Source organism: Pongo pygmaeus, chromosome 18, assembly GCF_028885625.2.
Source record: "Pongo pygmaeus isolate AG05252 chromosome 18, NHGRI_mPonPyg2-v2.0_pri, whole genome shotgun sequence".
NCBI classification, from domain to species: domain Eukaryota; kingdom Metazoa; phylum Chordata; class Mammalia; order Primates; family Hominidae; genus Pongo; species Pongo pygmaeus.
In genome coordinates, this window is record NC_072391.2 from 5,460,070 (window position 1) to 5,478,635 (window position 18,566).

Consider the following 18,566-nt stretch of genomic DNA (forward strand, 5'->3'; position numbering starts at 1 on the left):
AAAAGGAAAAGAAAGAAATAGAAAATACGAAATGGTAAGAAAAAACAGCATAATAAACATTTGTATGGTGTTGATAGACAATGCATTTGAAGATAATATTTGAAGAAATCATGTTACAATTAATTTTTGTTCTTACACATTGGAGCTTGACGTCTCTAAAAACTTCGTCATTGGAAACATCTCTGGTGTTTATAAGAAAAAAAAAAATTTACATACTCACACAGGTGCAAGGAAATCCGAATCTCTGGTGTTGAGACCCAGGCCTCATCATTTGTAAGCTCCCCAGGTGATTTGACTCAAAGCCAAGATTGAGGAACGGCGACTGGATCTCTACACATAACCTGCCTAAGTAGATTCTCTAGAAGCAGTTTATAAAGAAATTCCACATGAACTGTGGAAAAGGATATGAATTTGATGTACAGTATGTACTCACTTAACATCTTTGAAAGTCTCTTGGAAACTTCACCTCGAAGCAAAATTATGTATAGTGAAACCACTTATTTTTCATCAACAGTATAACTACACAACTTTGAACAACCAACGATGTTGGAGGAGCTCCTGTACATGGTTTCCATAAAGTCAGTTTTCAGGGAATTCCAAAGTGAAGTGAGGACTTCGTGTATATAAAAAGATGGTTGTGATTCCACCTGGATGACAGGTTTATTGCTCAGAAACTAAAAGGGGCCGCCTAGGTATAGAGGATTCTGTCATGAGGTTTCTGCTAAACAAAGGATCCCAGAATACTCACCCATTCCAGTTAAAGGCATAACGAAGAAAGCAATATTCACAAAGGAAACGCGGAAAGGAATAAAAGCCATCAAGCCACAAAAATAATGTGACTAAGGGGCAGGATTTGCAGATGTAGAGATTGAATGTGGTTGCCCTTTCTCACCCACACAAGAAAAAGGATGGAACAGATCATGAGATTCGACTGTTCTGCTGCGCAGCCTCCGCAGGGCACTTTGTATGTCCCTGTTTCTCAGGCTGTAGATGAAAAGGTTCAGCATGGGGGTGAGCACAGCGTACATCACTGATGCCACCACACCATTCCTGGGGGGTGGTGACACAGCTGAAGTCAGGTACATGCCAATGCCTGTTCCGTCAAATCAGGAAACAACTGCTAGGTGAGAGCCACAGGTGAAGAAGGCTTCCTACTTCCCATCTGACGAAGAAATCCTTAGAATGGAGGGGACAATTTTATAGTAAGACAAAAGGATCCCTGAAATGGCAAGAAAACCCAACATAGTACTATCGAAATCTATGAATATGCTATCGATGACGCTGTCAGAACAGGCAAGTTTGAGAAGTTGAGAGGGGTCACAGACAAAATGAGAGATTTCCACATTCTTAATGATGGTGAATTGTAACACAATCCAACTGTGCAGCTGGGAATTCAACAGGCTAAGGAAAAAGGACACCAAAACGAAGAAGACACAGAGGTGAGGATTCACGATGACTGGGGAGTGCAGAGGGCGACAGAGGGCTACAAAGCAGTCATAGGCCATCACAGGCAGAAGCATGTCTTCTATACATGCAAAAAGGACCAAGAAAGACATCTGTGTCAGGCAGCCCGCATGAGAGATGACTCTGCTATGCGACTACGTGTGCACAATCATCTTGGGAACCGTGGCCAAGGTGAAACCCATGTCAGCCCAGCACAGGTTGGAGAGGAAGAAGTACATGGGGGTGTGGAGGGGGGAGTCAGAGCTGACAGTCAGGATGCTGAGTAGGTTCCTCAGCACCGTGACCAGATACATGGACAGGGACAGGGAGAGCAAAGCGAGGACCGGCTGCAGTTCTGGATCCTCTGAGAGTCCCAGGAGGAGGAATTCTCAGACACCTGTGAGATTCCGTGGCTCTGTGTGTCTTGGACACCTTGAGAAGGAAAGAGGATTGGAAAAATAAAAGAGAAAAACCAGCCCTTAATGCTGGACGCAAGGAATTCACAGGGAACATTTTCACACTTGCGGACCATAAACCGCCAGCAATGTTTCTCAGCTGTGACAATTCCAAAAATCTCAGAATTATTACGTGGTTTACTTTTTTACTATACAAGTCTTTCTGTACATGCTACTTTAGAGAAAATCCACTGAAGAATATTAGAAGACAAAAACGTCATATATAACAAATCCGTGATCTCAGTAAAATACGGCCTACTCTTTTCAGAAAAAATACAATGCAATGAAAATGTCCTTCTCTCTTTAAGAAAAAGATCTCAGTCTAATTGAAAGAAATTAAGAAGCCGTGAAATACACTCTATTTTATTCTGACACCGTGCTACAAATTCCTTTGATGTAGAACATGTAAAAGGACGACACAAGAGCTAGGACCCCATTATCTATAAACGAAATCGAAGCTTATAGTTCTCAATCAGAAGACCTTTTGTGCCTGTTACTTTTCATAGTTATTATCATCCTTAGGTTTTCTGACATCATTTCTTCATAAAAGTACATGCACACTCAAATATGGGAGCTGTGTTTCCAAATGAATTGAATATATAACTCTTGGCCCAGCACCATGCCTCACACCTGTAATCCCAGCACTTTGGGCGGCCAAGGCTGATGGATCACCTGAGGTCAGGAGTTCCAGGCCAGCCTGGCCAACGGGGTGAAACCCCGTCTCCAGTGAAAATAAAAAAAAATTAGCCGGGTGTGGTGGCGCGGAACCCTAGCTACTCGGGAGGCTGAAGCAGGAGAATCCCTTCGAACCTGGAAGGCAGAGATTGGACACCCTGTGATAGGATTTTTGATATCCTAGGGAGATATTGCTCCTGACAGCAGAGTGGGCGTACACCCTGTGATACTATCTGTAATATCCTAGAAAGATATTGCTCCTAATATCAGGGTGGCGCTACACCCTGTGATATTAATTGTAATGTCCTACAGAGATATGACTCCTAATAATACAGTGGGTGTACAACCTGTGATATTATTCATAATATATTACAGAGATACGACTCCTGGTATCACAGTGAGTGTACACCATGTTTCTACACCCTGTGATCTTATTTGTAACAACTTAGAGGAATATTACAGCTAATATCAAAGTGGGGGTACACCCTGCGATGTTATTTGTTATCTACTAGGTAGATGTTACTCCTAATATCACAGTGAGTGTACATTATGTGTGTAGAGACTGTGAAATTATTCATAATACCCTAGGAAGATATTACTCGTAATACCACAGTGGGTGTACACCCTGTGATATTACTTGTAATCACCTAGGGAGATACGATTCCTAATATTACAGTGGGTGTACACTCTGTGATGTTATTTTAATGTCCTAGGAAGAGATTACTCCTAATATCAAAGTGGATGTACACCATGTGTGTACACTCTGTGATCTAATTCGTAATATCACAGAGAGATATTTCTCCTATCATCACAGTGGGTGTACACTCTGATATTATTCGTAGTATCCTAGAGAGATATTGCTCCCAGTATCACAGTGGGGGTACACCCTGTGATATTATTCATAATATCCTAGAGAGATATTACCTCTAATATCAGAGTTTCTGTACACCCTGCGGTATTATTCATAATATCCTAGGGAGTTATTATCCCTAACATCACAGAGCATGTACACCATGGGTGGACACCCGGTGATGTTATTGGTAATATCCTAGGGGGATATTACCCTTAATGTCACAGTGGGTGTTCACCATGTGTGTATGCACTGAGATGTTACTCGTAATATCGTAGGGAGAAATTACACCTAAGGTTACAGTGGGTGTACACCATGTGTTTCTATTGTGTGATGCTACTGGTAATATCTCAGAAAGTTATTAGTCCTATGCCACGGTGGGTGTATGCCATGTGTGTCCACTCTGTGATGTTATTCGTATTATCCTAGGGAGGTAGTTCTCATAACATCACCGTGGGTGTACATCATGTATGTACTCCCTGTGGTCTTATTGGTTATGTCCTGCGTTCATAGTACTCCTAATATCACCGTGCGTGCGCACCATGTGTGTACATTCTGTGATGGTGTTCGTAGTATCCTAGGGAGATATCACTCCCGATGTCATAGTGGGTGTACAGCCTTGTGATATTCTTGGTAGTATCCTTGGGATGTATTATTACTCGTGTTATCACAGTGGGTGTACACCCTGTGATAGTATTTGTAATATCCTAGGGAAATATCATTGTATACCCTGTGATATTGTTTGGGACATTTGAGGGAGCTATTTCTCTTAAAGTCAGAGTGGGTGTACACCCTGTAATATTCTTCCTAATATCACAGCGGGTGTACACCGTGAGTGATATTTTTTTCTAATATCCAGCGGGGGAGAGGATGATATTGCTTCCAGTATCACAGAAGGTGTACACCCCCCTGTGATATTGTTCCTAATATCCAGGGAAGGAGAGGATGACATTATTCGCAATATCACTGGGGGTGTACCACCTCCCGCCGGGATATTGTTCTTAATATCCGGAGGTGGGGAGAATGATGTTACTCCCAATATCACAGGGGTGTACACCACCCCTGTTTGTAAACACCCCCTGTTGTATTGTTCCAAATGGCCTGTGAAAGAGTAAATATGACTCCCATTATCGCGGGGGGTGTTGAGCCCTGATGATACTGTTTTCTAACATCCAGGGAAGGAGAGTATGCTATTACTCCCAAGATCGCAGGGGTGGTACACCCTTTTGTGTTTTTGTGCCCAATATCCAGGAAAATAGAGGATGATATTACTCCCAATATCGAAGTAATTGTACAGCACCCCTGTGATATGCTTCCTCATATCCAGACAGGAAAAGAATGAGATTACTGCCAACAGCGTAGGGAACGTATACCCGCGCTGTGATATCTTTCCCAGTATCCAGGTGGGGAGACGATCATATTCCTTCCAATGTCGCAGGGTGTGTACACCCCCTCTGTGATCTCGTTGCTAACATCCAGGTTTGGGGAGGATGACATTACTCCCAATATCGCAGGGGGTGTACACACCCCTGTGAAAATCTTCCTCTATTCAGAGGGAGAGAGGATGATATTACTCCCAGTACCGCAGGGGGTTTACACAGCCCTGTGATACTCTTCCTAATATCCACAGGGAGAGAGGATGATATTACTCCCAATATCGCAGGGGGTGTACACAACCCTGTGATATTGTTCCTAATATCGAGAGCGAAAGAGGATGATACGACTCTCAATATCGCAGTTGGCGTACACCCCTCCTGTCCTATTGTTCTGAATACCCTGGGAGGGAGAGGATGAAGTTACGTTGAATATGGCAGGGAATGCACACCCTCCCCCTCTGATACCCTTCCTGATGTCCAGGGGAAGAGAGGAAAATTTTACCCCCAATATCGCAGAGGCAGTACACCCCACCTGTGATGTTGTTCCCAATATGCAAGGGGGGAGAGGATGATACTATTCTCAATATCGCAGGGCTGTTCACATCCCCAGTGACATTTTTCCTAATATCTAGGGGAGAGACAATTGTATGACAGCAAAGGTCGCAGGGACTCTACGTCCCTTCCTGATATGGTTCCTAATATCCATGGGGGAAGAGGATGGTATCAAATATGAAAGGGGGTGTACACCCCCCACCCCTACGATATTGTTCTTAATCATCGTGAGGGGAGACGATGATATCACTCCAAATATCGCAGGGGTTGTTCACCACCCCCTGTGATATAGTTTCTGATATCCACGGGGGGAGAAAATCATATTACTTCCAATATTGCAGGTGGCGTATACCCCACCTGAAATACGGCACCGAATATCCAGAGAGGGAGAGGAGGGTATTAATACCAATATCGAAGTGTCTGTACACGCCCCTTGTGATATGGTTTTTAATATCCAGTGGGCGGGAGGATGATATTAGTGCCAACATGCCAGAGGGTGTACACTACCCCTGTGATATTGTCCCTAACTTCCAGAGGGGAGAGGATGATATCACTCCCAATATCTCAGAAGCTGTACATCCCCTGTGATATTGTTCGTCATATCCAGGGAGGCGAAGGATGACATTCCATTGAATTTCACGACAGTACTACACGCACAGTGTGATATTGTTCCTAATATCCAAGAAGGGAGAGGATGATATTACTCCCAATAAAGCAGTGGGTGTACGTTACCCCTGTGTTATTGTCTCTAATATCCGGGGCCGGGGGAGTGGGGGAGAGGAGAATATTCCCTCAAATTAAGCAGGTGGTTTGACGCCCCTTGTGGTGTTGTTTTAAATATCTCGCGGGGAAGACAAGAGTATTATTTTTGATAGTCCGATTCATCTGCTCCACCTTTCTGGGACTCTGAGGCCGGGAGGCGCCATGCAGTTTCCGTGGGATCCCCAATACCTTTGCCGTCTTCTGTACCAAGGGAGCCTAAAACGCAGGCCCGTTTATCTGAGCCGATCCGTAAGGGCAGTCGAAATCTAGGTATCAGATCTCGAAGAAGCACACGGGTTACTTCACGAGCTTTCTCAGTTGGTGTTGGATAGGCCGCCACCCACCCAGAGTAGGTACGCACGCCCAAGAACTAGTAAATACTTGTTACCTCCACACTTTGGCATCTCTGTGAAGTCTACCCGGAGATCTTCAAAGGGGGCTGCTCCATAAGCTCGTATGCCGGGCGGAACGGCTGGACCTTGCCTCGCATCATGCTGTCGGCAGGTAACACACGGCTGCCTCACCGTTTTGGCAAGGGCTGACAAAGGCGAGATGTAGAAATACCGGCCTAACAACTTTTCCAGTGACTCCTGACCTCGATGGGTGGTTTCTTGCACAGCCAGTACAACTGCAACTGCTAGCAGCTGTGGCACAGCTACGCTCCCATCTGGTAAACGAATCCATCCTTCCTCCATCACTTGTCCTTCCCTCTACCTGGAGAATGTCCTTTTCTTTTTTAGAAGAAGTAGGTCCAAGATCAGGTGCTTGAGGGAGCACTGATGCCCAGAAGGGGGCAGATGCTGCTTTTCGAGCCTCTGAGTCAGCGCGGGAATTCCCCAAACCCACCGAGGTGGAAGCTCGCTGGTGTCCTCTGCAATGCCTAAACTGCCACCTTGTGGGGTTTCCATACTGCTTCTAATCATTGCAAGGTTTCTTGTTGATATTTTCTGTCTTTTCCCTCAGAGTTCAATAGGCCCTTTTCTTTCTTTCACGCTCCATGCACTTGAAGGGTTAAAAAGACACCGAGAATCAGTGTAAATGTTTACAGTCTCACCCTCACTGAGTCCTAAGGCCCGAATTAAAGCAATGAGTTCAGCTTTCTGGGCTGAAGTGACCTGGGGCAACGATCTGCCTTCAACAAGAGTGTCCAGGGTTACCACTGCATACCCTGCACCTCTCTCTCCTTGGGGGTTGAAGAAGCTGCTCCCATCCACCTATAGTTCCCAGTCTACTGATGCCCAAGTCCGGTGCCGGAGCTCAGGTCTGCCAGAGTCGACTGAGTCCAACACTTCCACACAATGAGGCTCGACAGGGCTCTCTGATACCGGGAGCAAGGTGGCGGGGTGTAGGGTGTTACAAACTTCAATGGTTATACGAGGATTTTCACAGAGCCAAGTTTGGTACTTGGTGAGTCTGGCATTCGGTAGCCGACGATGTCCTTTAGCGTTCATGAAAGTCACCACAGCATGGGGGCCCTTTATGTTCAGGTTTTGCCCAAGAGTCAGCTTATTTGCTTCTTGTTCTAGCAGGGCAGTTGCTGCCAAGGCCCTCAAACAGGGGGCCATCCTTTAGTAGACCCGTCTAGTTGTTTAGAGAGGTAGGCCGCCGGCCTTGGCCGGAGCCCAACCGTTTGGGTTCAAAGTCCAGCTGCCATCTTTTCTCTCTCTGATGCATAGAATGGAAAAGGCTTTGTCAGATCGAGTAGCCCCAGGGCTAGGGCTGCCAGAAGTTTTTCCTTTAACTCACGAAAGACTTGCTGTTGTTGGGATCTGCATTCCAAAGGTTCCCGGTCCCCGCCCCCTTTGGGACCTCATACAAAGGCTTGGCTAATACTGCAAAGTTTGGGATCCACAGTCTACAAAACCCCACAGCTCCTAAGAATTGTCTCACCTGCTTTCTGCTCTTGGGCTCCACTAGATTGCAAATGACCTGCTTTCTTTCTGATCCCGGGCTGCGTTCCGAGCCCTGTCAGATAGTAAATCCCAAGTCACGTACCTGCTGTCGGCAGATCTGAGCTTTCTTCTTGGACATCTTATACCCACAGTCCTCCAGGTGCCGGTGTAGGGCATCCGTTCCCTTGGCACACCCGACTGCCGTGGGGTGTCCCAGCAGAAGGTCATCAACCTACTGGAGCAACACACAGCCTAGGTCTCTGGTGGGAAACTTCTGGAGGTCTCGAGCCAACGCCTCCCCGAAGGTGGTGGGGGAGTTCTTGAACCCTTGGGGAAGCCCGGTCCAAGTGTACTGAGTAGTGACACCTGACTCCGGATCTTCCCACTGAAAGGCAAACAGCCTCTGCCTCTCAGGGGCTAATCTGATAGGAAAGAAAGCATCTTTCAGGTCCAAGCAGGTGAAGCAGCTGTCCTCAGCTGGCAGCAACCCCAACAATGTGGACGGGTTAGGTACTGTTGGATGTCAAGTCAGTGTAGCTTGATGAAGCAAGCGCAAATCCTGTACCGGCCGGTAGTCCTTGGTCCGTGGCTTGGGAACAGGCAGGAGGGGAGTGTTCCATGGAGACTGACAAGGAACAAGAATTGCAACAGTTCTTAGGTGCTTGAGACGGACCTGGATACCTTGAAGAGCTTCTCTGGAGACCGGGTCCTGTTTTTGCCTAACCCGCTGGGCCCCAGTCTTAACTGGCCAATCCCGGAGGGTTGTCTTCTGCCCGTACTCTTGGCCACCGCTTAGCCAGAGCTGGCCTTCTCTCTTGGCCCGGCTCAGTTCAGAAAAGTCTCCATTCCTCCTCTCGGGGGACCATAAGGGTCACAATGACTCCCGTTCCGGGTAACTTTAGCAGCAAAGAGCCGTGCTCTGTCAGAGAGATCGTGGCTCTCAGCTTGCTGAGCAAGTCCCTTCCCCAAAAGGTCGAGGGACAGTCAGGCATGTACCAAAACTGATGAATGACTTTATGTCCTCCTACAGTACAAGTCCGAGGCAAGCCTACAGCTTGCTTTGCTGAAACCCCCGTGGCTCCGATGACGTCAATAGTCTTTTTGGATAAGGGGGCGACCGGGGCGGTTACTAGCGAATGTTCAGCACCGCTATCTCCAAGAAAGTCAATGTCTCCACCCCCGACTCTGATTCTGACCAGTGGCTCTTTGGGGACACTTGAGCCCGGTCTCCCTCAGTGCAAGAACCCTTCTGCCAGGTTGAGCAGGGCCCCTTCCTCCTTGTCCGGGGCCTCCTGCTCTGAGTCATCTTGTTTTCTTTTGAGCTGAGGGCATTTGTTCTTCCACCGTCCTATTTCTTTACCATCAGCACACTGGTTACGCTGCAAACTCTGACAGCCAAGCTGAGTTCCTTTCCCAGGGCCCCCCTTCCCTTGCCTCTTTTGGGGGGCCCCTGTGATTGCTGCAGCTAGCAAACAGGTCGGTGTTTCGCCGGGCCTGACCTCCATTGTCTTCGCCGTTTTCCTGATGGCTTACTGCATCCCTGTTTACAAACACCTAGCTAGCTATTTCTAGTAATTGTGATGTGTTCATCCCTGCAAGTCCAGCGTGTTTCTGCAGTTTTCTTCTCATGTCTTCTGCGCTTTGACGGACTAAAGCCATGTGAATCATGCGCTGATTTTCAGGGCTATCGGGATGAAAGGGAGTATACATAGCATAGGCCTCACACAGTCTCTGGTAGAATTGTGCCGGACTTTCTTCTTTTCCCTGAATGACCTCAGAGACCTTGTTAACGTTTGTGGCCTTCTGAGCTCCCCTCATTAATCCTTCCAAGAGAGCTTCCCCGTCTCGGTTTAGCCTTTGCATATTCTCTCTTTCATGTGGGTCCAACTGGGGGTCGGTTCCTGGCAACTGGGTCCTTCCATACTCTTTGGGGTTTTGATAATCAGCAGGTGCATGCTCCTCTAGCCACTTAGTTGCTGCTTGGAGGACTCTCCGCCTTTCTTCGCTGTTAAAGAGGAACATGAGCAACTGGTGCCAATCAGCCCAGGTGTGGTTGTGGGTCTGGATAACAGTTTGGAGCAAATCAATTAGGGCTGGCGGCTTTTCGCTATAGGGCGGTGTATTGTTTTTCCAGTTGAGAAGGTCGACGGAGGTGAAGGGCTGGTATCCAAAAACACGCCTCCCCGCCACGTGACCATCCTCATCTATCCCAGTATACCGCTGCTCTCTCAGGGTCATTTGCACCCCCGTTTTGGGTCGTACACGAGCTGCCGAGGAAGGGGTGGAAGGGCTCAATGTGACTTACCGCAATTAATCATCTCAATTATTAATTGACACTAATAATTATCAATATTAATGATTGATAATATAATTTTTAAATCAATACCGATAACAAGGATAATGAATATTCAATAGTTATACTAACGATAACAATAAATGATTAATATTAATGATTAATGACGCCTGATATTAATAGCTGGTATTGATCTTATTCCTTAGAAAACAGTAGTATTAGCTCCTAATAATTAATATTAATATTAATAATCTGAAAACTATTAGCCATTATTTTTTAATATTAATATCAATATCGGTTATTCATATTTATGTTAATAATCAATGAGGAATAATTCCTACTACTATTACGCCTAATACCTCAGTGGGTGTACACCCACCGCTGATATTGCTCCTAATGTCCAGGGAGGGAGAAAGCATGATGTTACGTTCAATATCGCACTAGGTGTACACCCAGACGGTGATATTGATCCGAATATAATCTCCAGGGGGTGGAGTATGACGTTACTCCCAATATAGCACTGGCTGTGCATCCACCTGGTGATTTTGCTCCTAATATTCACGGAAGAAGGGAACGCTATTACTCCCAGAATCGCAGGAAGTGTACACGCCCGTGTGAGATGGTCCGTAACAATACTCCAAGGCGGAGGAGGTGATATGACTACACATATGGCAGAAAGTGGACACCCCGCAGGGACATTTTTCCCATGATACTGGAGGGAAGAGGATGATATTACTTTAAATGTCACAGAAGGTGGACACGCCCCCACTGATATTGTTTCCAATGGCAACGTGGGGGAGGAGGATATGACCCGCGATATCTCAGGGAGTAGAAACACCCGTGTGATACCGTTCTTAACATTCAAGGAGGAAGAGGATGATATTACTCCCAATAGAGACGGATGTACACCCACTGTACATCGTGGGAGTGCACACGTCTGTGAAACAGCTCATAATCTCTCGAGGGGGAGATGATATTACTGACAATATGGTAAACAGGCTGTGAGGCCACCGCGGATCCTAAGAGCCCAGCGGGGCAAGAGGGGCTGGCTCTCAGCCCCCGCCTCGCGGGGGGTGCCTCACCCCCCTGCGAGGGGGGTCCTAAGAGCCCCGGGGGGCAAGAGGGGCTGGCTCTCAGCCCCCGCCTCGCGGGGGGTGCCTCACCCCCCTGCGAGGGGTGTCCTAAGAGCCCCGGGGGGCAAGAGGGGCTGGCTCTCAGCCCCCGCCTCGCGGGGGGTGCCTCACCCCCCTGCGAGGGGGGTCCTAAGAGCCCCGGGGGGCAAGAGGGGCTGGCTCTCAGCCCCCGCCTCGCGGGGGGTGCCTCACCCCCCTGCGAGGGGGGTCCTAAGAGCCCCGGGGGGCAAGAGGGGCTGGCTCTCAGCCCCCGCCTCGCGGGGGGTGCCTCACCCCCCTGCGAGGGGGGTCCTAAGAGCCCCGGGGGGCAAGAGGGGCTGGCTCTCAGCCCCCGCCTCGCGGGGGGTGCCTCACCCCCCTGCGAGGGGGGTCCTAAGAGCCCCGGGGGGCAAGAGGGGCTGGCTCTCAGCCCCCGCCTCGCGGGGGGTGCCTCACCCCCCTGCGAGGGGGGTCCTAAGAGCCCCGGGGGGCAAGAGGGGCTGGCTCTCAGCCCCCGCCTCGCGGGGGGTGCCTCACCCCCCTGCGAGGGGGGTCCTAAGAGCCCCGGGGGGCAAGAGGGGCTGGCTCTCAGCCCCCGCCTCGCGGGGGGTGCCTCACCCCCCTGCGAGGGGGGTCCTAAGAGCCCCGGGGGGCAAGAGGGGCTGGCTCTCAGCCCCCGCCTCGCGGGGGGTGCCTCACCCCCCTGCGAGGGGGGTCCTAAGAGCCCCGGGGGGCAAGAGGGGCTGGCTCTCAGCCCCCGCCTCGCGGCGGGTGCCTCACCCCCCTGCGAGGGGGGTCCTAAGAGCCCCGGGGGGCAAGAGGGGCTGGCTCTCAGCCCCCGCCTCGCGGGGGGTGCCTCAACCCCCTGCGAGGGGGGTCCTAAGAGCCCCGGGGGGCAAGAGGGGCTGGCTCTCAGCCCCCGCCTCGCGGGGGGTGCCTCACCCCCCTGCGAGGGGGGTCCTAAGAGCCCAGGGGGGCAAGAGGGGCTGGCTCTCAGTCCCACCCTCGCGGCGTGTGCCTGCCTCACTCCCCTGCGATCTGGATCGTCATATGCAGCTGGGGAGTGAGGGGTGGTGTTACTCCCCGCCTGCGTGGGTGCCCCTCCCCCCTGCCATATGGGTCGTCGTATCCAGGGTGGGAATAGCGGGTGACATTACTCTTCTCTTCGAGGGGGGTCTTCCGTGCCCTTGCGATGTGGCTCGTAATAGCCCGTGGGGGAGTCTGGGGTGATATTACTCCTCGCATCGCTGGGGGCGCCCTCACCTCCCTGCGATGTGGCTCGCAATATCCAGGCGGGAAGACGGCATGATATTTCTCCCTTTCTCCTCGGGTGTTTTCAATGCTGCCGCACTTTGTTAACACCCTGGGACATTATTTTCCATATTGTAGGAGGATGCCACTCCTTAAGTCCCAGGGGGTATACACCCTGTGATATTATTCGTGATATTGTAGCGAAATGTGAATCCTGATGTCACAAGTCTCTACACACTCTGATATTATTCGCAATACCATAGCGAGACGTTAATAATAATGTCACAATGTGTGTACAGCTGGTGCTATTATTCTTAATCTCCTAAGGGGACGTTGATTTTATTGTCACACGGGGTATTTTCCCTTTTCTATGATTCGGAATATCCTGGAGGGATGTCACTCCTTATGTCACAGGGTTTGTACACCTTGTCAAATTACTCGTATTACCCTTATAAGACGTCACTCCTCATATCACCGAGTGTGTACACTGTGTGATATTATCGTCATATTCTAGGGAAATGTTACTTTCAATGTCACAGATGTTGCAAACCTTGTGAAATTATTCATTATAGTTTTGTTGGATGGGACTCCTATCCTCACACGGGGTGTACACACAGTGATATTACGTGTAATCTTCTCTAGAAATGTTACTCGTAAATCACAGGTCCTGTACACACTTTAATATTCTTCGTCATATTTTAGGACAACGTGACTACTATTGTCACAGGGCGTGTAGACCCTGTCATAAAATTCGTAATATCCCAGCGGGAGTTCACTCCTAATTTCACATTGCATGTACACCCTTTGATATTGTTCGTATTATCCTAAAGAGATGTTACTAGTCATGTCCCAGGGCATGTACATTCTCTGATATTGTTCGTTATATCCTTGGGGGATGTTACTTCTAATATCACACGGCGTGTACTCCCTGTGTTCTATTTCCTAATATCCTAGGGCAATTTTACTCTTAATGACACAAGGGGTGTACACATTGTGATATTATTCATGATATTCTAGAAGGATGTTACTCCTAATGTCACAGGGGTGTACGCCCTTTGATAGTAGTCATAATTTCCCGGGGGTCTATACCCCTCATGTCACAGAAGATAACACCTTGTGGCATTATTCGTAATATTCTGGTGAGATGATTCTCCTAATATCACAGGAGGTGTACACCGTGTGATAGTATTCTTACTATTCTAGGGGGATGTCACTCTTAATGTCACAGGTGTGTTCCTTCTGTGATAGTATGGAAAATATGCTACCTGAATATTACTCCTAATGTCACAATGCGTGTACACCTTGTGATATTATTAGTAATATTCTGTGGGAATGATACCCCTAAAGTTACAGGGGTGTACCTCGTGCAATATTGCTCCAAATATTGTAAGGGGATGTTACTCCTGATGTCAAAGGGGGTGTATAGCCTGCGATATTATTTGTAATCTTATAGAGAGATACTACTTTAATGATGACAGTGGGTGTACACACATGGGGTACACCCACTGGGATATTATTTGCAATATCTTAGGGTGATATAACTCCTAATGTCACAGTGAGTGTACCCCATGTGTGTACACCCTGTGATATTATTTGTAACATCCATGGTAAACATTACTTCTAGTATCCCACAGAGGGTACACCCTGTGATATTTTTCCTAATATCATAGGGAGATATTGCTTCTAATAACACAGTGGGTGTACACCATGTGTGTACAGTCTGTGATGTGATAGCTTATGTCCTAGGGAGGTATTCCTTCTAATATCACAGTGAGTGTACACCCTGTGATATCATTCGTAATCTCCTAGAAAGATGTTGCTGCTAATATCACAGAGGGTGTGCCCCCAGTGACATCATTTGAAATATCCTAGGGAGGTGTTACTCCTAAAGTCACAGGGGGTGTACACCCTGTTATATTATTGTAATATTCTAGGGGGGTGTTACTTTTAAAGTCACAGGGGTGTACACCCTGTGATGTTATTCATAACATCCCTAGGAGGGGTTGTTACTTTTAATGTCACAGGGGTGTAAACCCTGTGATGTTATTCGTAATATCCTAGGAAGGGGTTACTCCTAATATCACATGGGTTATCCTAGGAAGAGGTGATAGCATTCGGAATATCTAAAAGGGATGTCACTTTTAATGTCACATGGGGTGTACACCCTTTGATAACAGTCGTAAGATCCTAGGGACGTATGACTTCAAATATCACATTGGGTGTACACACATGGTGTACACGTTGTGTGTGAACACCTCCTGTGATATTATCCATAATATCCTAGGAAAATGGGACTCCTAATATCATGGTCAGTGTACACCCTGTGATATTATTTGTAATATCCTAAAGAGATGTTACCGCTAGGGTCACAATGCATGTACGCCCCCTGATATTATTCGTTATATCCTCGGGGGATGTTACTCCCAATGTCACACGGGGTGTACTCCCTGTGATATTATTCATACTATCTTAGGGGGATGTTACTTTTCATGTCATCGGGGGTGTATATCGTGCGTATTCAACGCCTGTGATACTATTCCTAATATCCTAGGGGCATGTTCCTCCTAATATCACATGGGGTGAACACCATATGTGTACACCTGCTGTGATAGTATTCGTAATATCCTAGGGGAATATTACTCCTGATGGCACAGGAGATGTACACCATGGGTGTCAACCGCCTGGGTTATTATTCGTAATATCCTAGGGGGATGTTTCCTTGAATGGCACAAAGTGTGTGCAAAAGGCCACAGAAGGTGTACACCTTGTGATGTTATCTGTAATACCCTAGAAGGATGTTACTCCTAATATGTCACATGGGTGCACACACTTTCATATTATTTGTAATCTCGTAGAGAGATATGATATCAAACATCACAGTGGATGTTCACACATAGTGTATACCCTGTGATATTATTTGTAATATCCTAGGGAGATGCAACTCCCGATATCACAGTGCGTGTAGCCTGTGTGTGTACACCCGTGATATGAGTCATAATATTCAGGGTAAATATGACTCCTCGTATCACACAGTGTGCACACCCTGTGCTATTTTTCATCATATTTCAGGGAGATACTGCTTCTAATATCACCACGGGTGTACCCCATGTGTGTGTACTCTGTGACAGTATTTTTTCTATCCTAGGGAGGTATTACTCGTAATGTGACAGTGGGTGTGCACCCTGTGATATCATTCTTATTTGACCTTGCTGTCTTTTTTAACCCACCCTACAAAAGGAATGGAACAGATAAGAAGATATTGAGATTAGACTGTGCTGCCGTGCGGCCGCCGCAGGACACCTTTCATATCCCTGTTTCTCAGGCTGTAGATGAAGGGGTTCAGCATGGGGGTGACCACCGTGTACATCACTGAGGCCACTGCACCCCTTCTCGGGGAGGATGACACATCTGAACCCAGCTACCCTCCAACGCCTGTTCCGTAAAATCAGCAAACAACTGACAGTTGAGACCCACAGGTGGAGAAGGTTGATAATTCCCACCTGATGATGAAACCCTCAGAATGGAGGAAACAATTTTACAGTAAGAGGAAAGGGCCCCCGAGATGGGAAGAAAACCAAATACGGCAGCAGGGAAATACATGTGGATGTTACTGGTGAAGGTGTCACAAAATGTAAGATGGGGGAGTTGAGAAGCTTCCCAGAAGAAATTAGGAATTTCCACATCCTTGAAGCAGGTCATGTGTAAGGCAATCAAGTTGTGCAGCTGGGAGTCTAAAAGACTGAGGAAAAAGAAAACAAAGACCACAAATCTAGGAAGCCACAGAAACACGGGTTCAAGATGGCTGAACGATATAGAGGGTGACAGAGGGCTACAAACCGCTCATAGGCCATGACACTCAGGAGCATGTCTCTCTTCCATGCCTCCAAAAATGGCCAGGAGACACATCTGAGTCAGGCAGCCTGCATAGGAGATGACTCTGCTGTGAGATTGGATGTCCACAATCATCTTGGGGACCGTGGTGGAGGTGAAACCGATGTCAGGCAAGGACAGGTTGGAGAGGAAGAAGTACATGGGGGTGTGGAGGTGGGAGTCAGGGCTGACGGCCAGGATGATGAGCCGGTTCCCCAGCACCATGACCAGGCACATGGACAGGAACAGCCCAGCGACGACCGGCTGCAGTTCTGGATCCTCTGAGAGTTCGAGGAGGAGGAATATAGAGACATCTGTTAGATTCTGTGGGTCTGTATCGTTTGGACATCTTTTGCCTAGAAAAGAGGGTTGAAAAATCGGAAACAAGTAAACCAACAGCCGGCATTGCGTCTGCATTTTGGATACAAGGAATTCAGAAGTAATGTTTGCAGATTTCAGAGCAATCCACACTCAGCAACATTTGGTAGTTCTGACAAACTCAATTGCCATATAATGCTTTCAACATCGATTGCTGTGTTATTCACGTCTTGCTGTACACACCTGCCTTAGAGACACTAGCTTCAAGAACATTCCAGGAACCAGATCATCATATATAACAAATTCGTTATTGCTAGAAAATACAGCCTATGTTTTCCGAAGAAAGAGATGTAATAAAACCATTGTCTTCACTTTAAGGAAAAGGTTATCCTAATTAAAGGAAATTAGGAACTCAAATATTTTGTTTATTCTTCTAGATTGATATAAATTCCCTTGATGTAGACCATTCGTAAACACTGTATAACAGCTGAGACCATGCCATCTGGAAATGAAATGATAGTTGAGAGTTCATAAGCAGGAAATAGTTCCACAGGCCAGTTAGGTCCTAGTGATTTCATCATTGTGTTTTCTGACTTTTCTCCTTCAAGAGAGTAATTGCTTCCTCAAATCGGTGGGTCTTGTTTTAAAATTCATGGAAGCTCTAACTCCTGTCCTTAGCTTAGGTGGACTTAGAGTATTCATCAGAAAGTTTGGCTGGATGCGGTGGCTCACGCCTGTAATCCCAGCACTTTGGGAGGCCGAGGAGGGCGGATCACGGGGTCAGGAGATCAAGACCATCCTGGCCAACATGGTGAAACCCCGCCTCTGCTAAAAGTACAAAAACTTCTCCCGGTATGGCGGCACGCGCCTGTAGTCCCAGCTACTCGGGAGGCTGAGGCAGGAGAATGGCTTGAACCTGGGAGGCAGAGACTACAGTGAGCCGAGATCACACCCCTGCCCGCCAGCCTGGGCAACGAGAGCAAAACTCCGTCTCAAAAAACAAAAAACAAAAAGAAGTAAGTCAAAGTCACGCTGATGACAGCCAATTTTGGTGAAGCAAGGAAGTGTCAGTTCAATCATCAACATAGATGTTTGCTTTTGCTGCCTCCTATGTGCCAAGCAAGATATCGGCTCTGGGGAATCAGAAACCAAAGAGACTCACTTGTTCCTCTCACAGTACTCAGTACTTACTGAGAGAAGGACGAAACAAAATGTCCTGTCTGGAATGCAGGGAGACCAGAACTTCAGGTCAGGGGATATTTACGTTGAATTGTGTGGAGTTGAAGCTGAAAATCTTAAGGAATGTATCTAAAATCCACTTTGCCTTTACTTTATGCATCCGTCAGCTAGAGATCACGCAGCGGGCACCCACGATCGGGTTAATCATCGCTCACTTCCATTGGATCAACTGGAAATCAAGTCAGATGAGAGTGCTGAGTCTCAGAGGATGGACATCTCACCCCTTGCCACACAGAGAAGTAGAAAGGGCGGTATTCAAAATTCATGGCCAGACTCTAAGTCCCGGGTACTATACTTCCTGGTCTTCTAACTCCCAAAAGTTGTGGGTTTTTTGGGTTTTGGTTTTGTTTTCGTTGTTTTGAGACAGAGTCTCATTCTGTTGCCCAGGCTGGAGTGCGGTGGAGGGATCTCGGCTCACTGCAACCTCTGCATCCCGGGTTCAAGCTATTCTCCTGTCTCAACCTGCCGAGTAGCTGAG

At 47.7% G+C, this 18,566-nt stretch overlaps 1 protein-coding gene and 1 pseudogene across 1 annotated transcript; both read right to left on the bottom strand.

Moving 5' to 3' along the window:
• Positions 1–839: 839 nt before the first annotated feature.
• Positions 840–4,956, bottom strand: LOC134738570 (olfactory receptor 7E24-like; annotated as a pseudogene).
• Positions 4,957–16,371: 11,415 nt separating this feature from the next.
• Positions 16,372–18,195, bottom strand: LOC134738509 (olfactory receptor 7E24-like). Its single transcript, XM_063654021.1, has one exon. It carries the CDS (start codon positions 16,946–16,948, stop codon positions 16,502–16,504), a length of 447 nt encoding a protein of 148 aa, XP_063510091.1. The 5' UTR covers positions 16,949–18,195; the 3' UTR covers positions 16,372–16,501.
• Positions 18,196–18,566: the final 371 nt, after the last annotated feature.